The 22,999-nt window shown below is 44.6% G+C and overlaps 1 protein-coding gene and 1 long non-coding RNA gene across 5 annotated transcripts in view; one reads left to right on the top strand and one right to left on the bottom strand.

The window, feature by feature from the left end:
• The window catches only part of ADAMTS16 (ADAM metallopeptidase with thrombospondin type 1 motif 16), a 119,212-nt gene that overhangs the window by 23,802 nt on the left and 72,411 nt on the right, over positions 1 to 22,999 (top strand). For all 4 annotated transcript variants that reach the window (XM_053250585.1, XM_053250588.1, XM_053250587.1 and 1 more), the window contains 6 exons: positions 577 to 660; positions 8,145 to 8,304; positions 10,010 to 10,115; positions 11,221 to 11,358; positions 16,469 to 16,622; positions 18,451 to 18,546. In XM_053250585.1, the coding sequence (XP_053106560.1) occupies positions 577 to 660; positions 8,145 to 8,304; positions 10,010 to 10,115; positions 11,221 to 11,358; positions 16,469 to 16,622; positions 18,451 to 18,546 (738 nt within the window). The remainder of the gene's footprint in view (positions 1 to 576; positions 661 to 8,144; positions 8,305 to 10,009; positions 10,116 to 11,220; positions 11,359 to 16,468; positions 16,623 to 18,450; positions 18,547 to 22,999) is intronic.
• LOC128325116 (uncharacterized) lies at positions 5,567 to 17,634 on the bottom strand. The gene is made up of 4 exons (XR_008307268.1): positions 17,558 to 17,634; positions 12,722 to 12,869; positions 11,290 to 11,429; positions 5,567 to 5,715 (listed from the first exon to the last, which is right to left on the bottom strand). It is a non-coding gene; the product is annotated as an uncharacterized LOC128325116 (long non-coding RNA).

The raw sequence follows: 22,999 nt of genomic DNA, 5'->3' as shown, positions 1-22,999 counted from the left end.
GACAATAGTTTAACATGGAGCCCTTTAAGCAGAGAAAGGGCTCTGACAAGGGGAGGGGAGGAAGCCTCGAAAAGCTTACCTCCCCCACAAAGGAGCAGGTCCTTGCCTCTGGGCGGGTGGATTATCAGCTGCTGCCAGTTGCTCTGGGGGTCGGGAAGTATCACCCTGCCCCCTGGAGCTCCAATAACGCACTGCATGAGTGTGTGGTGCATTATGGGAATCCCCTTTCCGCTCCCTGAGTCTGCTAGCCGTGGCTGCTTGCAGCCGCGGCTGACAGATGATCACAAAAATGAGGTTAAAGGAGTGCTTGCTCCCTTAACCTTGTTGGAAAGGGAGGCTTCATAGGCAGGTTTGCCATCGTGGTGCTGCCAGGATCAGGCTCAATCCCGGCCGTTCACACATGCGTGCAAAACAAGGCTGGGCTCCCTTAGCCTCATTTTCAACATCTTTCAATGAACAGGAAATTGGAGGTGGCTTTTGTATCATATCCAGGAACTTGATTCTGATCCTTGTCTTCTGCAAGGGATGGTACTGACCTAATAGGCTCCATCACTTTGATTTTGTATTTTCTTTTAGGTTTCTGCTTTGTTCAGAGATGGAACAATAGGTGGCAATATTAACATTGCAGTTGTTGGCTTGATACTTTTGGAAGAAGAGCAGGTATGGTGAAGATTGCCCTAAATTTTCTAGTTTGACTTCCAGTTTATTTTCTCTCTGCTTAATTTTCTTATCTAATTTTGAAAGATTCTAGCAAAGGAGTTGCACCAAAGGACTCTTCCTTGTCTTTAGATCTTTAGATCTTGAACTTTTTTCACCCCTTCATCTCACATTTTTCCAAATACAGTAATTTTCCCCAAGTGTTCTTTTTTGGTCCATCTATATCCTGTATTATTCACCAGAATTTTTTTAAAAATTCTAATTTCAATTAGGTTTATTTAGGCTTCTAAGGAATATAAGCTAAATCCCCACGTTATCTTTGAATTTACAAACAAAGCTCATTGGGAATATTCATTAAGAACATCATTACCATTCATAAATGTTGATTACATGCAATGGGAATGGAATAATTAAATTTGGTGCTTACCGTTATAGGAGAAAGTGTCTGTCTTTTTTCCTCCTAGTAGTTACGCATTCTTGATTTCCTTTAGCTTTGTGCAGGTGACAGTCTAAGGCAGGCTTCCCCAAACTGTGACCCTCCAGATGTTGCTGAACTACAACTTCCAGTATACCCAGCCACAAAAAATGGTGTCTAGGGATGCTGGGAGTTGTAGTTCAGCAACATCTGGAGGGCCGCAGTTTGGGGAAGCCTGGTCTAAGGGAAGTGGAGGAGGGCTGGGATTGCATCCTCTGGCTCCACCGCAGCTTTAATGCATCAGTCAGGTCTCCCACACAGTGCCTGTTTCACAGCTGTACATGCATAGGCTCTCTCCATGTGATCTGTTCCTTGCATTTTTGCAGGGTACAAATCACATGAAGAGAGCCTAAGTATACAGCTCTCTGTGCATAGGTGCTGTGTGCAGGGGCATAACTATAATAGGGCAAGGGGAGACAGTAGTCTGGGGGCCCACTGCCTTGGGGGCCCCCCAGAGGCAAGTCACATGACTGACTCCCCTAGCCGAACACCAGCCCAGGCTTCCTTCAGTTGTATTCATCCTCCGAAATTGATGTGAGTGTTAAGACCTGGAGCTACCAGAACATCAAATAATTTAGGATGATGTTCTATTGTGGCACATAGGTGTTCGAGAGAGAGAGAGAGAGAGAGAGAGAGAGAGAGAGAGAGAGAGAGATCTTCAGTGAGGGGGAGCCATTTTAAAATCTTGTCTCTGGGCCCACTCCAACCTTGCTATGCCTCTGGCTGTGAGGAAAAACAACTGGTGCACAGGGTGGGGTCAGCAGGTATGATCTCCAAAATCACACACAGCATACCCACACAGACGTTTGTATGACCTGAATTACCATCTGCAGGGGGGTTTTAAATCCTGGAGAGTTCTATAAGACACAATTCAAAACTTCTGGATGAGGTGAATGGAGAAGAGCAGCTCCTATACCTCAGATGTTCCAGCTCCCCCAACATCACAATTGTTCCTCTCCAGCTCCTTTCCCCTGAGAATACCTCCTGCATGCTTGGTATTGAAACTGGCTTCACTCTTCACAGAAACTGCCACTGCCAAGTCTTCTAGCTGGGTTTAGCTTGGAGAACTTGCTGCAGCCAAGAAGGGAGGAGAACTTGCTCTCTGCCAGGTTGCTGTGTGGCCTGGCAGGACACAGCCACAGTCCCTTAGGCTGCACTTGGCTTAGGATACTCTTCTGGGGTCTGGACAGCTGGGAGAGGGAGAATTGTACTCAGGCCCGGCAGGGGTGGGGGGAGAGGGGCCCTGAGTCAGGCCTCCCACCACCCACCCTGGCCTCAGAGCACATCCAGGCTGGTATGAGGAGAGAGAGCAGTACCAGGCAGGCCAAAGGGAATTATCTGTCCCTCCAAACCCACATCTAAGACAGGCTGGTCCCTTAACTATGGCTGAAGCTTAAAGAACCACAACTGTGATGTTAGGGGAGCTGGAACATCCGGAGCTGGAGTGCTCTGCTTTTCTCCTTCCACCTCACCCAGGATCAGGCCACAGGATCATGCATTCTGCCATGGTCACACTGTGGCCAAATCCAGGGACACCTGCTTTCCATATGATGGGGCCTGAGTCCTGAACTCCAGGGTGGGCAAAAGTCAAATTCTGAAAGAAGCAACTGAATATCAGATGGGCCAAAAGCACGTAATGTAGCCAAAGGACAAGTTCAGATGATATTTTGTCCACCTGGTGCACTGCATGTGAAGGATGGGACCATGCCACGAGTGATGTTTCCTTCCTTCGTTACCCCCACCTCCAGCACATGGGGACCTTTCCCTAATTGGCGGGGGTGGGGGCAGTTTGTTTAAGTCACTCCTCTACACACACTAGGAATACTAGTTTAAATTAGCATGTATAGAGGTTCTCTAGCATGTGTAGAGGTTCAGTTTGGACAAAGTGCTCCCCACACACATTTAGAGAGAGGCTCCCCAGTGCACTGGAAGTTGGGGAAGATGGGCATGCTCATGCAGCACTCGTATCCTTATCATGTGCGGTGGGCTGGGTGGATGAAGTATTGTCTGAACCAGCCCAAAGGCAGACAAGAGGTCAAGTTCCAAAACCAGCTGCTGGAGCCTGGAAGAGCTAGAAACAATTAGGGTCCTCAAGGGCAGGCAAGAGATCAAGTTCCAAAGCCAGCAGTGGGGCAGGAGATGGGAGTAGGTGCTTAGCTGGACAGGATTATCTTCAGGGAACAAAATTAGACTGAGGAACAGACTCTTAGACTGGGGTTTTACAACAGTTGGTGGAACCAGTTTGGTCCTTGGCGTCAGCTGACTGAGTGTCATTGTATACCTGACAACATGTCCCTATTTTCCCATTCAATGGGAAGATAGGGATATGTTGACAGGTATGCCACTGCAATCTAGATGATGCCATTGAAGAACACAATTCAGTTTGCCATGCTTGTGGCACAAACTTGTCCATAGAATGTAAGGCACCAGAGCCAGGTTGCAAGGAGCCCTGATTCAAGAATTCCTCTCCTAGTGCCTTCCCCTTCCACCAACTCACACATTTCCCCCACTCTTCTTTGGCAGCCTTAAGCATAAGTGAGGATTGCATCAGCTCCTCTGTTACCACTAGACACAACTGATTTTAGCCAGAGGTTCTAACTATTTCCAAACTCTGATTTTGAACCCTAGTTAAATACAAATACTGGTTAGCATGAACTATGGTTAACAGTGATGCCAACATAACTCCTAACTACCCTGTTTCCCTGAAAGTAAGACCTACCCCAAAAGTAAGACCTAGCAGTAATTTCTGATGTACCGCTAATTGCCCTAGTGCATTTTTTTGGGCTAAAATTGATATAAGACACTGTCTTATTTTCGGGGAAACATGGTATATGAAACTGCAGCCCACTCCCTTAATAATGACTGAATTTTTATTTATTTATTTATTTATTTATTTATTTATTTATTTATTTATTTATTTATATACTGCCTGTCCTAAAACAGCTCAGGGTGGTTTACATTAAAAATTCAAACCATTTAAAATATTAACATAAAACATTACATTAAAACATTTAAAAAACTCATTTAAAAACCATTAAAAACAGTTAAATGTTATTAAAAGCCAGGCTGAAAAGATGGATCTTTATGGCTCTCTTGAAGGCCTCCAGAAATAGTAAGCCTCTTATACCCACAGGGAGTGCATTCCACAACCTAGGGGCGAAAACTGAGAAGGCCAGATCCTAGGTTGCCACCAGATAAACTGGTGGCACCCAGACCTCTCCTGATGATCTCAATGAGCAGTGGGAATTTCACAGAGAACAGTGTTTTCTCAGATCTGCATTTCCCAATTTGGACTCTTTACTGTGCTTTTATGAAAACAGAAAAATTTACATTTTTAATCTGCTTCAGTTTGCCTTAATGAAAATGTTGCTAATAGACACACACTGATTCAGAGCACCCCTCTGGAATGCCCAGAGCAGTACAGCGAGGCAATTAAACTTAGTACTTTAATATCCAGAGCCACACAGCAGTTCCTTTATTAAACCATGACAGAATAGTTCGAGATTATCACTACTCCAGGTGTTAACAGACTATGTTGACTATAGTCTACTCTCCCTTCTTTTATTAAACCATGACAGAATAGTTTGAGATTATCACTACTCCAGGTGTTACAGTTATGTTGACTGTCGTCTACTCTCCCTTCTTTTATTTTCCTCTTCCCCTCTTTTGTTTTTGAGTTGACTCCAGAGCCCCATGCCATGCAGTAGAACGCTCTGCTAACAATGTAATGCTTCATTTTATGTGCTGAGCGATCAGGGCTCCTTAAGTGACAGCTTAATTACTTTGAATGTTTAGCTTTTCGTGCTTGGACCACATCCAACCTGAAGAGAGTAAAAAGAATAATCTTTTGATCTTACACCTGTGACATAACTTTCCTTTGCATCTCTGCTTGTAAGAGCTGCTCTTGTAAATCTGGTGCTTACAGTTCTGCTGCTTTGTGTCCATCCATACTCATTCATATATGACACAGTGGTGCTAAAGGAATCATTAGCACTTGCTGAAAAATTGACTGTAATGTTTACGGCCGCAGCTTTTAGGTTGATAGATTAAAAGCCTTTTGATTGTCTAAAAAGGTGTTCCTAGTTTTAGGCAGTGTTTCAGATTTGTCTTTTTTAGTGGCTGACATCCAGACTATGGTACTAGTCATGAGTAGTCCCATTGAAACTAATGGGACAAGTTAGTCATGACTAATTTGTCCCATTAATTTCAGTGGGACTATTCATAAACAATTTAGTCTAGCTGTCAGCCACTAGTACTTCCCCCTACCCAATAAAAATATCCCACCCATGATAGGCTCCATTTTAGAAGAAGCCTGCTTTTACCTCACATGCAGGAATACCTCTTTTATGAGGATGCCTGCTGCCAAACATATGAATATCATCTAAAAACAAAGAAGGAATGCTGCAGAAAGATGTTTATTTACTGTCTCTTAAATTGATTAGCTAAGATATGGGCTAATATCTTGATATTCAATATAGTCTTAGTAATTTTTTCGGAGTCAAACTGGTTCCATCCAATTGTCTTTTCCATATTTTGCTGTTTTTTTTCCAGGTCTCTGTTTTATTTCTTGTAATAAATTCTGTCTGAGGAGGAGAAAACATTGGACAGTCATAATACAATAATCCTTTCAAAGACAATGTTATATTTTATTTTAGATATTTAGATGAACAGCTTGAGAGATCTCAGGACTAATACTTTTTTTTTAAAGAGTAAGTTAGATTCTGGAGTAATATTATCCCCCCATGTCTTAGGTTTATTCTTAATTATGACAAACAATGTGTTCCATATTGGATCCCACAGTTCATGCTGAGCAGAGGTTATTGAGGCTAGCATTTGTCAAATCAATTGATAAACATTTTGTTTTACGCTATGAAAACACTAGGCAATTCTGTGGCCCTGATAACCCTCAGGCCTGGATGGGGTTGTGTATCCCTCCCAATATGCAAGCAGAAGACTGCTTCCCTATTCCCTTGCAGGATCAGGGCTTACTGTATATGTCTTAATATTTGCTTTATTAAAGTCTAGTAACCTTTCCAAAGTGTTTACTAATACTTATACCTTGATTTCAAAAATGTTACCTTTTCATTGTTTTCCTTACAAACTGGCTGACAGTAGGAACCAAATTTATTCACAATCTCTCTCTCTCTCTTTCTCAGAAATTTTAGAGAATTCTGACTGCAGGTAGAGAGGGGAAGGGCTCCCTCCCTCTTCTCCTTCTCCCTACCTTCCTGCACCCATCCAACCTATTATTTCCATTGTGAAAGCAGAAGAGTATTGGGGATGGCTTTGAAGAATGTCATTTTGTTTTCTTTTGAGCACTACCATCTAAGCAGCTGTTCTAGGCATTCTGTACTTTTTTGCACAATGTAAACTGACTGTGGTGGTGCAGTGGGGCAGGGAGGGAAGGGTAGAACACCTAGAACATGGAGAATGAGGGAAAGGCTTGGAGTCCTCCCCTCCCTGCATGTGAAATTTCAATGGGCATCCTCTAGTATGAGGTAAACTACATTATGCTCACAGAAAATGCTTATGTTGCACTTCTGGGGCCTTGTGCGCCATAGGAGGTGCCAGCTAAGTTATAGAATGAGCCAGAACCTGCTGGAATCTGGTAAATGTACTGACAGAACTAGGGAACACTGAAATTCATGTAGTATTCCAGAAAAGAGAAAAGTCAAAGGGGAATTTTAAAAAATTGGATGAAATATTTTCCCCAAACAGAACAAGATAGTTCTCCCCATCTTTACCTTTGCACCAACCTTCTCTAAGATCCTTAAATCTACATTACCGCTGTTATAACACCTTTCCATAATTTCTTTTAGCTTTACATTTTTCTGAGCAAAAATAAGCTTTGGTCTCCTTGGCTTCATTGGGACTAAAGTAGTGCAACACATCATACAGAAATACTGTTTATTTCATTTATATACCACTTTTCTTCAATCATGGAACTCAAGACATCACACATGGGCTCCCCACACAACTTTTCCCAGGGTGTTTTTCACACAGGGCTTTTAGCTCGTATCTCATATCAGCCAGATTTACCCCAAAATCCCTGCAAGCTATTGGAGAGCACTTTATACACAATTCAGATTTTTCATTGCATGTTAGAGTTTAGCCCGAATTATATCCAGGATTTTTAAAAAAACCACTTTTTGCATCTTGGGGCAGGGGACAACTTTGAACTTGCTATTAAGCCTCATGGTAAAGCCTGCTGACTGAAAAATGTCCAGGCTTTTCCGGGCACAGATCAAACCTAGACCTGCTTAGCTTCAGAAAGGTGGTGGTATCACATACCCTGGGACCTACATTCATTCCTATGCTATTTACAGTTATGAAATTCATCCACTATGTTTACCTTAAAAATTTAGTAAACTCAGAAAAAACTGCTGTTGACTCTCTTTTTAAAAGGAATTATCAAAGAAGGAATTTTTGAGCTGGATGAGTCATAACTCCACATTTGATACACTCAAAAGGAGAGAACAATTGAAAAAGGAATGGTTTGCACTTTGCAGTCATCACTGGTGTTTGTTACTTTACTTATTAGCTACTGAGCAGCATATAAAGTTGCACAGGTTGTGTGACCCGCTAAGACAAATGCAGCCCACCAGCCATGTAAACTGGCCTGCTAGGTGCTTGACAATGTTATCTGTTTTTGCAGTAGGCAGCAAAAACGTGAGAGCCAGGTTCTCACGAGTTAAAATAATGTAATGATGATGTTGCACTGCCAGGCATGGCAGGTGGGCATGCCTTCAGCTCAGTAGCTCGCGGGCTGGGCAGGCCTCTGCTTGGTGCTGCACAGAGCTAACATTGAAAACAGGCCCTTCTAAACAATGTATGTTCTAATCATCCCAACCTTGCAGAGAAAGGTACTGGAATTCCATTCCTTCTTGTTGTCTGGCCCCTGAATATTTATTTGTTCTTATTAAAGCATCTGCTGTGACTAAAGGAAGGCTCATTTCTGGTTCCCATTTAATTCCTGTGCTGGGGTTTTCGTCTCTTTGACTTTTGTCTGCAGCCAGGGCTCATGATCAACCACCATGCAGACCATACCCTGAGTAGTTTTTGCCAGTGGCAGTCTGGGCTAGTGGGAAAAGACGGCAGCCGCCATGACCATGCAATTTTACTTACTGGCCTGGATATATGTTCCTGGAAGAATGAGCCATGCGATACACTAGGTGAGTGTCCCTGGCTAGGAAGGCCTGGGTGGGCGAGAAGCCAAAGGAGGTGGGCCAGAGGCCAAAGGAGAGGCAAGGATGGGCCAGAATTTGGAGCCAGGTTGTAGTGGCAGGATGTGTAGTCAGGGCTGTACTGGGCAGTCTGTTTTGCCTGCTATTGTCCAACTGGCCTAGAGGCAAGGGTGGTTGTTTTTTAAAGCCCAGGATGGGGCCAGCTGACTTCAGCTAGACTGGGGTCAGCTGATAGTGCTCAGCTCAGCATTGCACACCCAAAGGGTGCCCTTCGGCAATGAATTCCCTCCTTCTTGCTGGTGGGTCATTTACTAAACTGATGCTTCAGCTTCAGCTGCTAAATACCTGAAACCCAGTGTCTCTGTTTTCACATCTTCTATGGCTTGCTTATAGTTCAGAAGCTGGAGGACTCTGGACCCAATCTGCCCCCCTGAGAATTGCTACCTGTCCCCCGAGAATTGCCACTGCTCCCATGAGGAGTAGTGAGAGGAGAGCTGGTCTTGTGGCAGCAAGCATGAGTTGTCCCCTTAGCTAAGCAGGGTCTGCCCTGGTTGAATTTGAATGGGAGGCTTGAGGTATGAATACTGGAAGATATTCCCTTCAGGGGATGGAGCCACTCTGGGAAGAGCATCTAGGTTCCAAGCTCCCTCTCTGGCATCTCCGAGATAGGGGTGAGAGAGATTTTTGCCTGCAACCTTGGAGAAGCCTCTGCCAGTCTGTGTAGACAGTACTGAGCTAGAGAGACCATTGGTCTGACTCAGTATATGGCAGCTTCCTATGTTCTTATCCCATCCCAGCTGCTCACCTGTTTGTGAAAGAGGTATTGGGAAAGTGCCATTTGTAGCAACTGATAATTTTGGTAGACCATTTTAGAAGGGGAGAGTGGATCTTTTGACCTCACATTATTCTGAAAGTGACACATGGGGAACCCTTGTTGCCAGAGTCAAATCAAACCAGAACTCAAATCCAACAGCTGGTTCAGAGGGGAGTTTTTCAGTGAATTGGAACTGAAACTAAAATATCCTGCTTTGCCATATACCAGAACTGAATCCCTCAACTCAAGTACAATTGGTTCAAACTAAATGGTTCGATAATGGGACACTCTGCTTGCAATTGTATGATCCACATTTTATCTCTCTCTTTTTAAAATCCTGTTGTTGGTATTCATAAAAGACTTTCCAAAAACTAAAATAAAAATTAAGAACTGGAACTGTTTTGTTAATGGTTTGACTCCTCTGTTGGTTTGATTCCTCTCCAAGATTATAGATCTATAAAGAAAGAAACATCCTCTTCTCACTATCCTTCCTCCCAAGATCATGTTTAGTACTTGAAACTGAATTGCTCAGGGCAAATGTGATGAATAAAATAACAGACATATGGGAACCGATTGTCATTGAATTTTGCACAATGATGTGTGTGTGATTTTTTATTTATTATTCAGTATAAAAGACACATCTTGTACTTCCAGTCAAGAAACGATGGTGGGGAGATTGTTGTGCACTGAGTTAAATAATTGCAGAGCTCTTGCTTCATTTGTGTTATGACATGGAAACCTTGTTGTGCCAGCAGCAACAGAATACTTTACAAAAACAGCTATCCTATCTGCATTCAAAGCCAGCAATGTTTCTGTTAAAATGCCCCTTTCAAAGACTTCTCCCTAAGGAATGATATTCTTTTCCATTTTATTGATTAGGATTTGCTCCGATAAGTGGAATGTGCAGTAAATATCGCAGCTGCACTGTTAATGAAGATACAGGGCTAGGACTGGCCTTTACTATTGCTCATGAGTCTGGACACAAGTGAGTGTGCATGCATGTCTGTTGGAAGGAGATGCTAGTCTTTTGTATGATTTTCAGAATCTTTATTTCTTCCTATCACCAAATGAATTTGAGATTTGTTATGGCTCAATTAAATGTCACATCTAACCATGTTTTGTGCTAACCATACATTAAAAATTTAAACCATGGTCTGAGCTTTTAAATACACAGGCAAACAATGAGCTCTTTCACACAAACAGAAAGGGGTGGTTTGGGACAGGGAAGGGCTTTTACCCTATTTAAGACAACCATGAATACACCACTGAGAGACCTTAAAGGCCAAGTTGAAGACAGATCATCCCGGAGAGAATCTATCTATGTGGTCGACACCGACTTGACAGCACTTAATCAATCAAAGACAGATGATCAGAATCTCCAGTCAGCAATGCAGGCCTCACTACATGCTGCGTTCTCCATTGCTGCAGCTGTGAGCTGGGAACAAAGGACCTCCAAGCCCTGAGAAAGTCACCCTATTGTGCTCCATGATGAATAGGTTTCTAGGGGCAGTGAGTTCCAGAGACAGAGCAACCGCTTGCTCATGGCTTATTCAAAACCAAACCATGGTTTGCAAACCCACTTAAAACAATGATTTCTGATTCTGGTTTGCTGGAAAACCAGAATTCTGATTTTTAAACCATGATATGTCAATTCAGACATCATGCTAAACCATAGTTAAGCTTCCTTAACCATGGTTTGGCATCATTTTTTAACTGAGCCATTGTAGTGTTGTATTACATGTACAGTTATGATGGTGTTGCATTTGTGTTGAATTACAAATCAACACTTTCCTACAAGGAATGTTGCATTACTCTGGTGGGGTGGAGATGAAGAAGTGGTAAACCCCCATGCCCATCCATGCATCCTCCTTTTGTTCAAAGTTATTTAAATGCCTACAACACTGCCAAATGTTCAAAAGAGCCACTGGAAATCCTATATTGTTTTCAAAAACAAATCAGGATTAGCAGTGCTCTGCAAAAGTGAAAGCTGTGGACAAGGTTACTCTTGTTTTCTTTGCAGTTCTGAGTATTGACATTATAAGGAATCATTTCTGAAGACAGCATAAAAATTATCATTTTGTGTCTTACAGCTTTGGCATGGTCCATGATGGAGAAGGAAATATTTGCAAAAAATCTGAAGGTAACATCATGTCACCCACCCTGGCAGGACACAACGGAGTCTTCTCCTGGTCAGCATGTAGTCGTCAGTATCTCTACAAGTTTCTGAGGTATGCCTTTTGGCTAAGATGTTGCATTCAGATGAGATCTTGGTGAGTGGAAGATTTGCTTTTGCCCACCCCTACTTAGAGAAAAAGAAAAATGCATGTGTTAAGCTGCCTGCAGTTCAATAAACCAGAGCAAACAGACCACACTCAGAGTTAGTGCCAGAGACTGGAGTGGCCAAACTTTTTCCAGGGCTCCAAGACTGGCAGAGGTCCATCCCTGTAATAATCTTGCCATTCTCTCTTTATATGGAGTACCCAAGAAGATCAGAGGCAACATGAGATAATTCTTGGATTGAATTGCCCACTTCTTCCAGGATTCTGGTGCCCACTCAAGATGCTTTGCCCAAGGGACCCTCTAAATTCCTATGAATGTCCAAAGAGGCTTTCTACATCAGTTAATCTTACTGACCAGTCAAACGGAGGGATAATATACTGTGTGACAAATGATGAATTCTGTTTAAGCAGCTAGGCAATATATTGTTTGTTTGCCAGAGGGCCACTTCATACATTCCATTTTCAGATTAACACCGAGGATATCAAAAGAATACACCTAAAAACTGAAAGTGTGGATGTGACAAACATATGTCATGCAATAATACTAGCTGTCTCATATTAAGACTGTGGTCAGGAATGTTTTTCACCAGTTTTGGCTGATATGACAGCTCTGCTTGTTCCCTGAAGAGAATGACCTCAAAACAGTTGTGCATCAGCTGGTAACCTATTGCAATGCCCTCTATGTAGGGATGCCTTTGTACATAATTTGGAAACTTCAGTTAGTCCAAAGTGCGGCAGCCAGATTGGTCTCCGGAGTAACTCGGAGAGACTGCATCATGCCTGTTCTTAACAGTTGCGCTGGCTGCCAGTAAGTTTCTGGGTGAGATATAGGGGCCGTTCACATGACCTGGCAGGAGGGTGGAGGGGAAGGCTTATTAAACTCACCTTCCCCCACCCCACTAGATGATTGATTACCTGCTCCTGGGAGAATGGAGCATGTTCCCAGACGATCTATGCTGCATGCCTGCAGCGCAGAGCTCTGAAGGCTGGGACAAAGTCTCCAGATCACACAATGCACCATGTGACACGCACAATACTTTGGGACATTCACCCAGAAGATGGGCACTCTAGGTGCCTGTCTCTGTGTCCGCTGGGGATAAACATAGCCCAAGCAAACACATGATCTAGTCGCCCAGGTTAAGAGAACGCTCACTCCCTTAGCCTCAGCTAACAGCTGGGCTACAAAGCGAGGCTAGGTGGTGCTGACCTGTCAGGATAAGGCCCAATCCCACCAGTTCTTATGCCAGGTTGGGCTTCCCTAGCCTGGGTTAGGCTGTGCATGAAAACAGCCTAATAAAGTGCTGTTTATTACCTTTAAAGTCGTGAATGGCTTAGGCCAAGGCTACTTGAGAGAGCATCTTTCTCTGCAAGATCCCCACCGCTCATTAACATCATCAGGGAAGGTCCATCTTTAGTTCATCTGATGGCAGCTTCAGGTTGGGCCTTCTCAGTTGTCGATCCTAGGTTGTGAATGATATAAGAGGTTTATCGTCTTTGGAGGTCTTAAAGAGAACCATAAACACCCATCTTTTCAGACTTGCTTTTAATAATATTTAACTGGTTATAAATGGTTTTAAAATGAGTTTTATGTTAATATTTTAACTGCTTTTATGTTTTATATTTTAAATGTTTGGATTTTTAATGTAAACCACCTTGCGTGGCTTTAGGATGAGTGGCACATAAATAAAATTAATAACTAAAAATAAATGCTAGATCCTGGAGGGTCCTCATAGTTTTTGGCCTGCATGCTTCTTGCCTTCAACCAGGCTGACACCTTCTGACTTGAGGTTTCTGTTTACTACCTTGTGACCTGAGTTCCTTGCCATCACCTGTGCTGCTGATTTGGGTGTCTGGCAGTGGACTGTGTTTTTCTGTTGCCCTGACCAGGCTTTGAACTCCCCACTCCTCCAACTCTATAAGAGCCTTTTCTTGTCACTGGACTAAGAATCAGGTCACACTCATGTCTACATTCTTTTTTTACTTCCTCGGCCATCTTGGGGGTTTCCAGAGTTGCTTCAAATAGACATGCTCAGAGCTTAGCAAATGCCTGGTAACTAATTCATATAAACAAAATGTTGTTTTAGGAAGAGAGTAGTAGATGATGGGTCAACACCCCCACCACCATCTCCAAAATGGTCTGCTTCCAACTTCCATTGTCACAGATAACTGAAGATCTACAGCTCTGTTTTGCTTTCGGTTGCTGTTGGGGGCCCAAGCCTCATTCTTTAAGAGTTTGATTTATCCCAAGACACACATGTTGCTGTCCTCTACAATAAGCTGAAGCTAGGAGCCTTTTCCCACAATCTGTGAGAAGGGTTCAGAGGGGTAAGGGGAGGAAGCGCAAAAAGCTTATCTCCCCTGCAGATGATCCTCTTCTTGTTGCTGGATGACTGCATTGGCCACCCAGATGATTGCTGTCTTCTGCTGGTAGCTCTGACGGCCGAGGTGCCAGGACGCGTCGCCCCGCATCGCCCCGCCTCGCCCCCAGAACTCCCATAATGCACTGCATGAGTACACAGTGCTTTGTGGGGATCCCCCTCCCCTCCCCAAAGCCAGCTGGCAGATGATCAGTAAAACAGGTTTAGGAAAGCTCTCACTCTCCTAACCCGGGCTTCCTTAGCCTGGTTTTGCCTGCGTGTATGAATAGCTTCTAGTTGTCTTAAAGGTGTGTTGTGCGGGGGGGAGGTGCTTAAGACCTTATGATCTCCAGTAAGTGCCTTAAAATCACAGTTGCAGACAACATTATGAGATCAGGAAATAGTTTATGGTTTTAGGACCATATATTTCATAATAGGGGTTTCAAGCAATCATAAGTAAGATGGGTTTAGCTTTCTGGAAACAAGTGTACAGTGGGTGAACTTGCCACAAATGTGGCAAGTCTTTGGTGTTTTTGAGCTGTCTTCTGTCATTTGTGTTGAGGATGTTATGTAGCTTCCCACAGAGTCCTGCAGTTAGCTAGATTGTGCTACATTTCTTTCAACTGCACCAGGATCATTGCCCATGTTGTTCTGTCATTTCCTATATTAATAGGAAAAGATCTCATCCCATTTAGTGATGCCTGTGTAGTCCTTATTTTAGAAGAACAGGTTAATGTTAGAAATAGCTATTCACGTGTCTAACATCCTTGGGATGGCCTAATCTTGTTTTTCAGCTGCACAAAATTGAAGGCATCTGGATGTCAGGTCAATTACTAGTATTATTTAATCCAAATGGAGAGCTGTGGAACATCAGTCATTGCCAGAATGAAAAAGTGGAAAGCTAGGTTCATTGCTCTGCTGGGCACAGTTTAGCCCTCTGCACATTCTCAGCCAGTAACATTATATGTGCTGAAGCTGTGACCGATAAAGGAGGTCAAATAGGCTAATCTGAGCATGGGAAATGAGTAGTTGCTTGTAACGATGTGAGGTGACTTGTGTATACCTCAGTGTGGAAAGACCTAGTGTGTACCCCAAACTTTGACTCTGGTGCATATTTGTAGTTGGATGCTAGTGGACTATAGTCAATACTCTGGGCTATGTAACTCTGGACCTAGGGCTGGGTTCAAAGGTTTACAGGTTAGTTTCTTTTGGCTAGCCTACTGGCTCACACCCTTGTCCAGGAAATCTGGGATTCCATTTTGTACGTGTGTGTGTGTGTGTGTGTGTGTGTGTGTGTGTGTTCCCTATTCACAGAAGATTTACCACACCCCTTTTAAGTGCTGGAGCCTGAAGGTTCCCCTTAGTTCTAGCCACGCTCCCTGGCACAGACATGCTTTGTGTCCAAGGCCTCCCACATCCCTGAGTGTAGCAATGTTTTGAGAAGGGCCGTCCAGGTCCTGGTAACAAATCTTGCACTGAATTTGAAACCCTGGTTAGTGCTGCTCTCCTCAGAGAAATTCTGTGCCTATGGACGCAGGGGTCTGTGACTATGAAGCACGTTGGCATCAGAGGCATGGTTAGCCATTATGCTCCGACTGCCCGTGTACCTGAGGACATACTCAAATACATAACTTCTGAAAATGGCTTGCCTTTTTTTGTCTAACATAAGGAAAAGTACCCGACAAGTGCAAGGAAGTGTTACCTCCAACAAATCTGAAAATCTGTCCTGGTCATATCTACTCCTGGGGCACAGTTGCTACCAAATGAGGCTGTTCACATGCAGCCCAGCTTGGGCTAGGGTGTACAAGTGAAGCACTGAGATCAAGCCCAGTGCTGGTACCTATGGTTCACTTCACATCAGCTGGTGATTATCTGGGTGATCACCTCTCCCCTCCCCCGGGCCTGGGGTAGAAGAAGTGACCACACTTTTAGTGTGGGGCACCCTGGGATGCAGGAGAGGGGAAGTCCTCTCGCTCCCAGCTCCTGCTGTCACCGTGCCACCACTATTGTGGGCACGCAGCGGGCGGAGTGGAGGGCGGCAGCTGCTTGTCTGCTGGGGAGAGCAGGCAAGCTCCTGCCTTCCCTGTAGCCCTTCACAGTGGCTGCCAGAGGTTGTATGAAAGACCTCAATGGTCTCATGCAGCTTGTTTCAGGGGAACCTCCACACTGAGAGTGTTGCTGTGGGTAAAATGCAGTGGATCTGCACATATAGCTTGTTCTTCAGCCGTGTTCTTTGGCAGTGCCCTGGGAGCCAATTCACTGCCTTAGTCGAACAAGAGGAGCTTGCACTAAAAGTAGTGAACTCAGCTCAAGAGTGATGCAGCAAGGTGATAACCGTATCTCCTTTTCTTTTCAGCAATCACATTGGCAAGGATGTCTGCAACCAGAGGTCCTTCATTTCACAAAGAGTTGGCTCACAATTCTTTAGCAGCCCTCATGTCACCATGCATTGCTGCAGCAATCTAGTTTCAGCCAGATATAACCATGAGGAAAAATCGCCCACCTGTGCCTCTTTCGAATTTAGCACTCCCATTTTCCTTTCATGCTTTTTGGCAGAAGCTTTTTGCCCATGAGCACTTCTGAGAGGGCTGTGGTCTATAGTTTTCTTCTTTACAACTAATCTGTTCTATAGTCTTTACACCAAAGGGCCCCTTAAAATACATTCTGCATATTCATAGATGCCTTGTTTGGCTCTTTTGTAGCTCTGCTCAGTCCTTGTGTCTTGCTGATGAGCCTAAGCCTGTGCATGAGTATAAGTATCCAGAAAAGCTGCCAGGAGAGCTGTATGATGCGGCCACTCAATGCAAGTGGCAGTTTGGGGAGAAAGCCAAGTTGTGCATGATGGACTTCAAAAAGGTAAGGAACTCTTTTATATAAACCCATTTTAATCTCACATTTAATGTAAGGAACTCAAGGCATTGTGCATGAGCTCCCCTCTCATTTTAACTTCACAGCAACCCTGTGGGTGGTAGGTTGAGAGATAGTAACTCATTCAAGAGGTACGTGGTTGTGTAGATTTGTACCCAGGTCTCCCCAGTCCAACCTTCTGTCCACTACACCAAACTGATTCTCATGCTGACTCTCACAGTTGGCATACAAATATGGTTTTACTATTGTATACTCTGACTTAGACATTAATAAAGGTCATTCATATGACCTTAGGGGCTGGGGGGAAGGCAGGATCCCACTTACATTCCCCCACATGAGCTGGGGCCTGAAGAGGGCTCTGCTGCCCATGTGCGATGTGCCAGAGGAGAGGCCAGAAAGAAACCCAGCTGGCAGATATCCCACAATGCACCATGAGAGTGGCGCAGTGCATGGGATATCTCCTGGCTGCTGGGCCACTCCTTCCCCCCTGGCTCTATGGTATGTATGGCTGCCGGCAGCCTGAGCACCAACACAACCTGGGCATGAGGTAAGTGGTACAAAAGCTGAGGTAATGGGTGGGCAGGGCTCCAGGATCAAGAGTGATACCAGCACTTCTCACGATTAGCCTATCTGGGCTAGCACTGACCTACCCAGGTAGGGCAGGTCATGAGAATGACCCCATAGACTAGCTTTAGTCTAAGTTGCATATTCCTTGTCTTTAAACAATTATTTTTACTGTTATGATTATTGTTGCGTTATTATGGGTATTATTGTGAATATTTATATAGTGGTACTTCTTTTCAATTAAAAAAAAGACTCGAAGTTGTTTACATAGCAAAAGTGAAAAGAAGATGCTTCTCTTTCCCAAAAGGATCTAATAATCTGTCACAATATAATAAACACGAGAGAACCCCAACACTTACTAAAAGGGACTAAGGATGTGCAGAGCGGTTTGCAGTCAGAACATGCTGACTGTGAACCACCTGTTCCGAGTGTTCTGAGCTTGGAACAGAATGCCCTTCAAATGAAGGGCCTGTTCTGAGCTTGGAATGGAACAACCCCATTCTGACATGGAACACTTGAAACATTCTTAGCCAGAACAGGGTTGTTCCATAGGAATAATTGGCTCAACCAGTTGTTCTGATGGAATGTTCTGGGGATTTCGCGTTCCTTTCCAAGCTTGGAACCGAATGCAGATCTGTTCAGTGCACATCCCTAGAAGGGACACTATGCTGAGCTGAAGTAAGTTAGTAGATTGGCAACCTGATTTAAAATATTTTATTTTTAAGAAAGCTCAGTTTGATATCAGTGAAATTTACCTCCACAAAGTAGGTATAGTTCAGCAAAAATTAAGCATGCTCAAGTTTTCTTCAAGTTAATGTATCAGTTAGCTCTTAGTGCCGCTCATTCTTGTTTTGTGGTAGCAAAAAAAGACTTCATATGTAAAGTATATTCATATATTATGCTGTATGAGTGTACAAATGTCTTTGTTCATTTTACAGACTGTCTTTGTTCATTTTAAAAGTGAACCAGGGCACAGACACCTCAAATGCATGACACAGATAGGAAGTGTTCTGCTGCACCTGCATTCAACATAATATGTAAATAACTGGACCTGTGCAAAGATCTCTACCTGTGTATACTGTACACTTGTACATGTGTTCAACATAATGTCTGAATAAGGCTAGTGTAACAACTGCATGGAGCATGTTGTAGACGTTTCCAGTTGTTCTTTGGCTGTATTTCCTGTGGATTCATTTGAAAATTAACAATTCCAAGTACTACACTTTTGTTTCTGTTTCCCCCTCTTAATTAGGACATTTGCAAAGCATTGTGGTGTCATCGTATTGGCAGAAAATGTGAAACCAAATTCATGCCAGCTGCAGAAGGTACAATGTGTGGTTATGACATGGTAAGAAAGCCCCCTTTTTTGCACGGGGTGGAGGAGGAGATGGGGAATGTGTCAAAAGGAGGATGAATGGTATTGGATCCATGATAGAAATGCTTACACAAATAAATTTGAAGAAGAAATGACTTTTTAATATAGCTCTTAAGGAAGGACTTTTAAATAGACACCTTAGTCACAAGACCCATTTAAAATAGTTCAGTAGATTAAACACAGATGCACTTTCATTCTATCTTTCCTAAGAAATCACCATCTGACTATTTATTATAGAAAGATCACTCTTTCAGTTGTTTAGTTTTAAAAGCAAACCACCTTGAGAACACTTCCCACCTCTAGGCAAAGAGTACTTTTCAGGCTATACATGCAGATGCAAACTTGAGCTATCCTTGCAATATAGTGGTGATATTGAATAATTCATATAACAGATAAAGTCTTAAAAGTAATGTCACTAGGGATGCAATCAGACTAAAGCCATTGTAATTAGGCTTTTAGTCAATTATCAACTATATTTGCATCTGCTTTTTGTTGATTATCAATTATATTTGCATAAATTTGCAAATATATTGTTGATTGAACACACTTGATATTGCATCCATCTCCACACTGTGATGTGTGCTTCATATTTCCATCATCCCCTGTTGATTCTCCAAAGTTGCTGGGATTAACATAAGAACAGCCCTGCTGGATCAGGCCCAAGGCCCATCTAGTCCAGCATCCTGTTTCACACAGTGGCCCACCAGATGCACCTAGAAGCCTACAGGCAGGAGTTGAGGGCATGCCCTCCCTCCTGCTGTTACACCCCTGCATCTGGTACTCAGAGGCATCCTGCCTTTGAGGCTGGAGGTGGCCCACAGCCCTCCGACTAGTAGCCGTTGATAGACCTCTCCTCCATGAAGTTATCCAAACCTCTCTTAAAGCCATCCAGGTTGTTGGTTGTCACTACATCTTGTGTCAGAGAATTCCACAAGTTGATTATGCTTTGTGTGAAAAAGTACCTCCATTTGCTGGTCCTAAATTTCCTGGCAATCAATTTCATGGGATGACCCCTGGTTCTAGCGTTATGTGAGAGGGAGAAGAATTTCTCTCTATCCACTTCCTCCGCAGCCTGCATGATTTTATGGACCTCTATCATGTCTCTCCGCAGTCGGCTTTTTTCTAAACTAAATAGCCCCAGGTGTTGTGGCCTTGCCTCATAAGAAAGGTGCTCTAGGCCCCTGATCATCTTGGGTCTGCCTCTGAACATGGAGACTCTGTTCCATAGTTGCCTTATTGGAACAGACCAAAAATGCACAGAGTGCCCTGTCTCCAATCAAGGCCAGTCATTCATGGCTAAGGATTGTCTCACTGGGACAGACTGTTCTCATGAGCAGCCTAGCCTGGGCTAGGCTGCTCATGTGGAGCACCAGAATCCATGCAGATACTGGCACTCCCACCCAGGATAACCCCACTTCTTAGCCTGGCTCTTAGCCAAGGTTAAGGGTGCCAGCATGCCTTTAACCTGGCTGCAGGGGTCATGTGTCTCCTGGGACTGCATGTAGCCCAAGGAGAAACAGAAATGCACACCTAGAGCACCGTCTGATGGGGGCATCCACCAAGGCACCACACGCATCATACAGTGCTTTGTGGGTTATCTGGAGACCAGGAAAACTAGTCCATGTTGATCCATGCTGCTCCTGGCAGCGCGGATCATGTGGGCGTGTGGCTTGCACACCAAAGACACAAAGATTGATCATCTGAGGGAAGGTAGGTTGAACCTGCCTTCCCCTATAACCGCCCTCTCTGCCCCGGTATTGGGTCGTGAGAATGACCTTTAAGAGTACATACACCATCACGTCCTGTTCCTAATGCAGCCAACTGTTGGCTCTGAGAACTCTACAGACTTTGACCTCCCCCAGCTGTGTTTCTTAGCAACTTGAATTGCTCTGTGGAAATGGCTCCACAACCTTCCCCAAGCCAACCAGTGCTGAATATATGCACTTTCATGAGCTTCTCCTCTCCACCCTGTCCAGGGGCAGAACTACAATAAAGCGGACAGGTCTGAAGAACCTGTGCCACTCTTCCAGGGGGCCGCCTCACTCACCTCCCCCTGCCTCCCCTCTTGCACTGGCCAGCTACTTGCCACTGTGCTGTTCTCCATGGAGGCAGTGCTTCTGCAGCCCACTGCTGCTTCCCAGCCACTCAGGGTAAGAGTTGGTTGGAGGGCAGGCAGTAGGAGTAGGGGTGTGCACAAAACCAGCTGGCCCGTTTGGGTCTGGAACCCACTTGGGACCCCCCCCCCCAGTTTGGTTTGGGTTCGGGGGGTTTGCAGACCGAAAATGTTTTTTGTGGGTTTTTTAACCTTCTGCTCCCCTCAGGGAAGTTCCTGGAGGCGGCAGTGAGGAGGGGGGTGTCTGTGGAGGTTCCCCCTCCCCCTGCCGGCCTTCTAAGTCACCCCCTCACCCCATTCAGGTGCTCTTCGGCCAGTTTTCGGCCTTCACTCAGCACCCAGCCCAGCTGCCAGGTGAAGGCTGGAAACCGGCCGAAGAGCACCCGAACAGGGCAAAGGGGTGATTTAGAAGGCCGGTGGAGGAGAGGGGGAACCTCTGTGGACCCCCCCCTCCAGGAACTCCCCCGAGGGGAGTAGAAGGTTAAAAAAAATTTTAAAAAACAATTTTCGGTCCGCGAACCCCCGAACTTCGGGGGAGGTTTGGTCCAGGTGCAGACCGAACCGGGGGTGGGGGTTGGTTGGAACCATAGTACCCCCGAACCTGTTTGCACATCCCTAAGTAGGAGCATGCCTCCATTATCAGTGGGGGGAAAAAGGATGCCCCTGCCATGCTTCTACCATCATTGCCGCCGGGGGCCACCAGGGTAGAGAGCCTCCTGCTGCAATGGGAGGGCTCCCCATGAGAACACTGAACACCCAAGCCCTCCCTACGCCACTGACCTCTTCCTCTTTCCTCTGTGGCAAGTATCAGGTAGTGCTGCTGTGAGTGAACTTCTTCCCTTCTCAATACAGCAGGCACTTCGGCATGCAAGCTACTGCTGCCCACCATGTGGTACCACCCAGCCTCCCCTCGTCCAGGGTCAAAGCGATGGGGGTGTGATCATGGTGGGTTTGTATGCTGAGCATTGGTTTTGCTAGAAAGGGAGAAAAGGCAGAGGATGCTTGCACATGGGAAAGGGACAGCTCCACACTGCGTGGTTGATGGAGGAGGGGGAAACCAAAGACTACATAGCTGGGTTAAAGATGACCAAGGCATGGGAGGGAGGGAGAACACAATAGCAGGGCTGAGCCAGTTGACATACAGAACTTGGGAGACTAAAAGAGAGAGAGATGGCAGTTGGGCCCTCACTAGAATAACGGGGGCCATAATTTGGACCATGGTCAGATGGATTAATCAGGCTGAAATGGCTTGCTGTTGCTACTTTGAATGAATCAGTTCATCACTCAAGGGCTGCTGCATCAAGACATAGTTCAAATATTACTATTATAGCATGGCTGCCTGCCACTAAAAATCATAGTAGTTTGTCAGGACCCCCCACAGCTCTAAGAGTGTTTATTTTTCCCCTGAAGGTCTTCTGGACTTTGGGGGAAGTAATCACATTAGCATCACTGGACCCCAGGGAGCATGCACCGGCACATACTTCTCATACAACCTTGGGAGTCCATGTGGGAAAATATTTAAACATTCCCATGGCCCTATAGACTGAGCATTTATCATAGAACTGTGAATTTTGGTATCAGCCACACCACCAAAGGCTTATTTGAATTGGACCTAAGCAATAACTTTTGTGTGTGAATGAGCCATCACAGATCAGACACCAAAGAGAGAACTTTCCTATCACCTGGCCTCAATTCATTTTTTGATAGTGAGAGGTAATTGGAACTGCTGAATATTCAAGTAATATACATACATATGCATGATCCTTCCATCCATCTCTGTGCTCTCTCTCTCGACCCCAGATTCAAGGACTCACACTGCTAATCCCCTTGGTGCATGCTTTTCCCACTAGACTCTACCCTCATTTCCTGTACCTTGTTGAATTGCTCAACGCCTTCCCTGTTGTCATTTACATTTCCACTCCTTCATTTGTCCACCATCCTCAAACTTGCTGAGAATACTTCCTACTATACTTTATAATAGGGCTGCACACCTCAAATCTTTCTCAGGGCAATGTTTACATTTTTACTAATTTAAGAGGGCCATGTCGTGATGATAACTGCAAAAATGATTTCCCCCCCTTTCCATTTAGACTTTTTTCTTTTTAACCCATTCTCTCTAAACTATCCTTTTCTCTCTATACCTACTATGTAGTTCAGAGTTTATTAACCTTGGGCCCCCAGATGTTGTTGGACTACAACTCCCATCATCCCCAGACACGGCTTTTGTGGCTGAGGATGATAGGAGTTGTAGTACAACAACATCTGGGTGGCCAAGGTTAAGAAACCCTGATGTAACTTGTTTTCTCTTCTCTC

Source organism: Hemicordylus capensis, chromosome 4 (genome assembly GCF_027244095.1).
Source record: "Hemicordylus capensis ecotype Gifberg chromosome 4, rHemCap1.1.pri, whole genome shotgun sequence".
NCBI classification, from domain to species: Eukaryota; Metazoa; Chordata; class Lepidosauria; order Squamata; family Cordylidae; genus Hemicordylus; species Hemicordylus capensis.
Note: the sequence above shows the minus strand (reverse complement) of the source record. Positions and strands in the feature narration are given on the sequence as shown.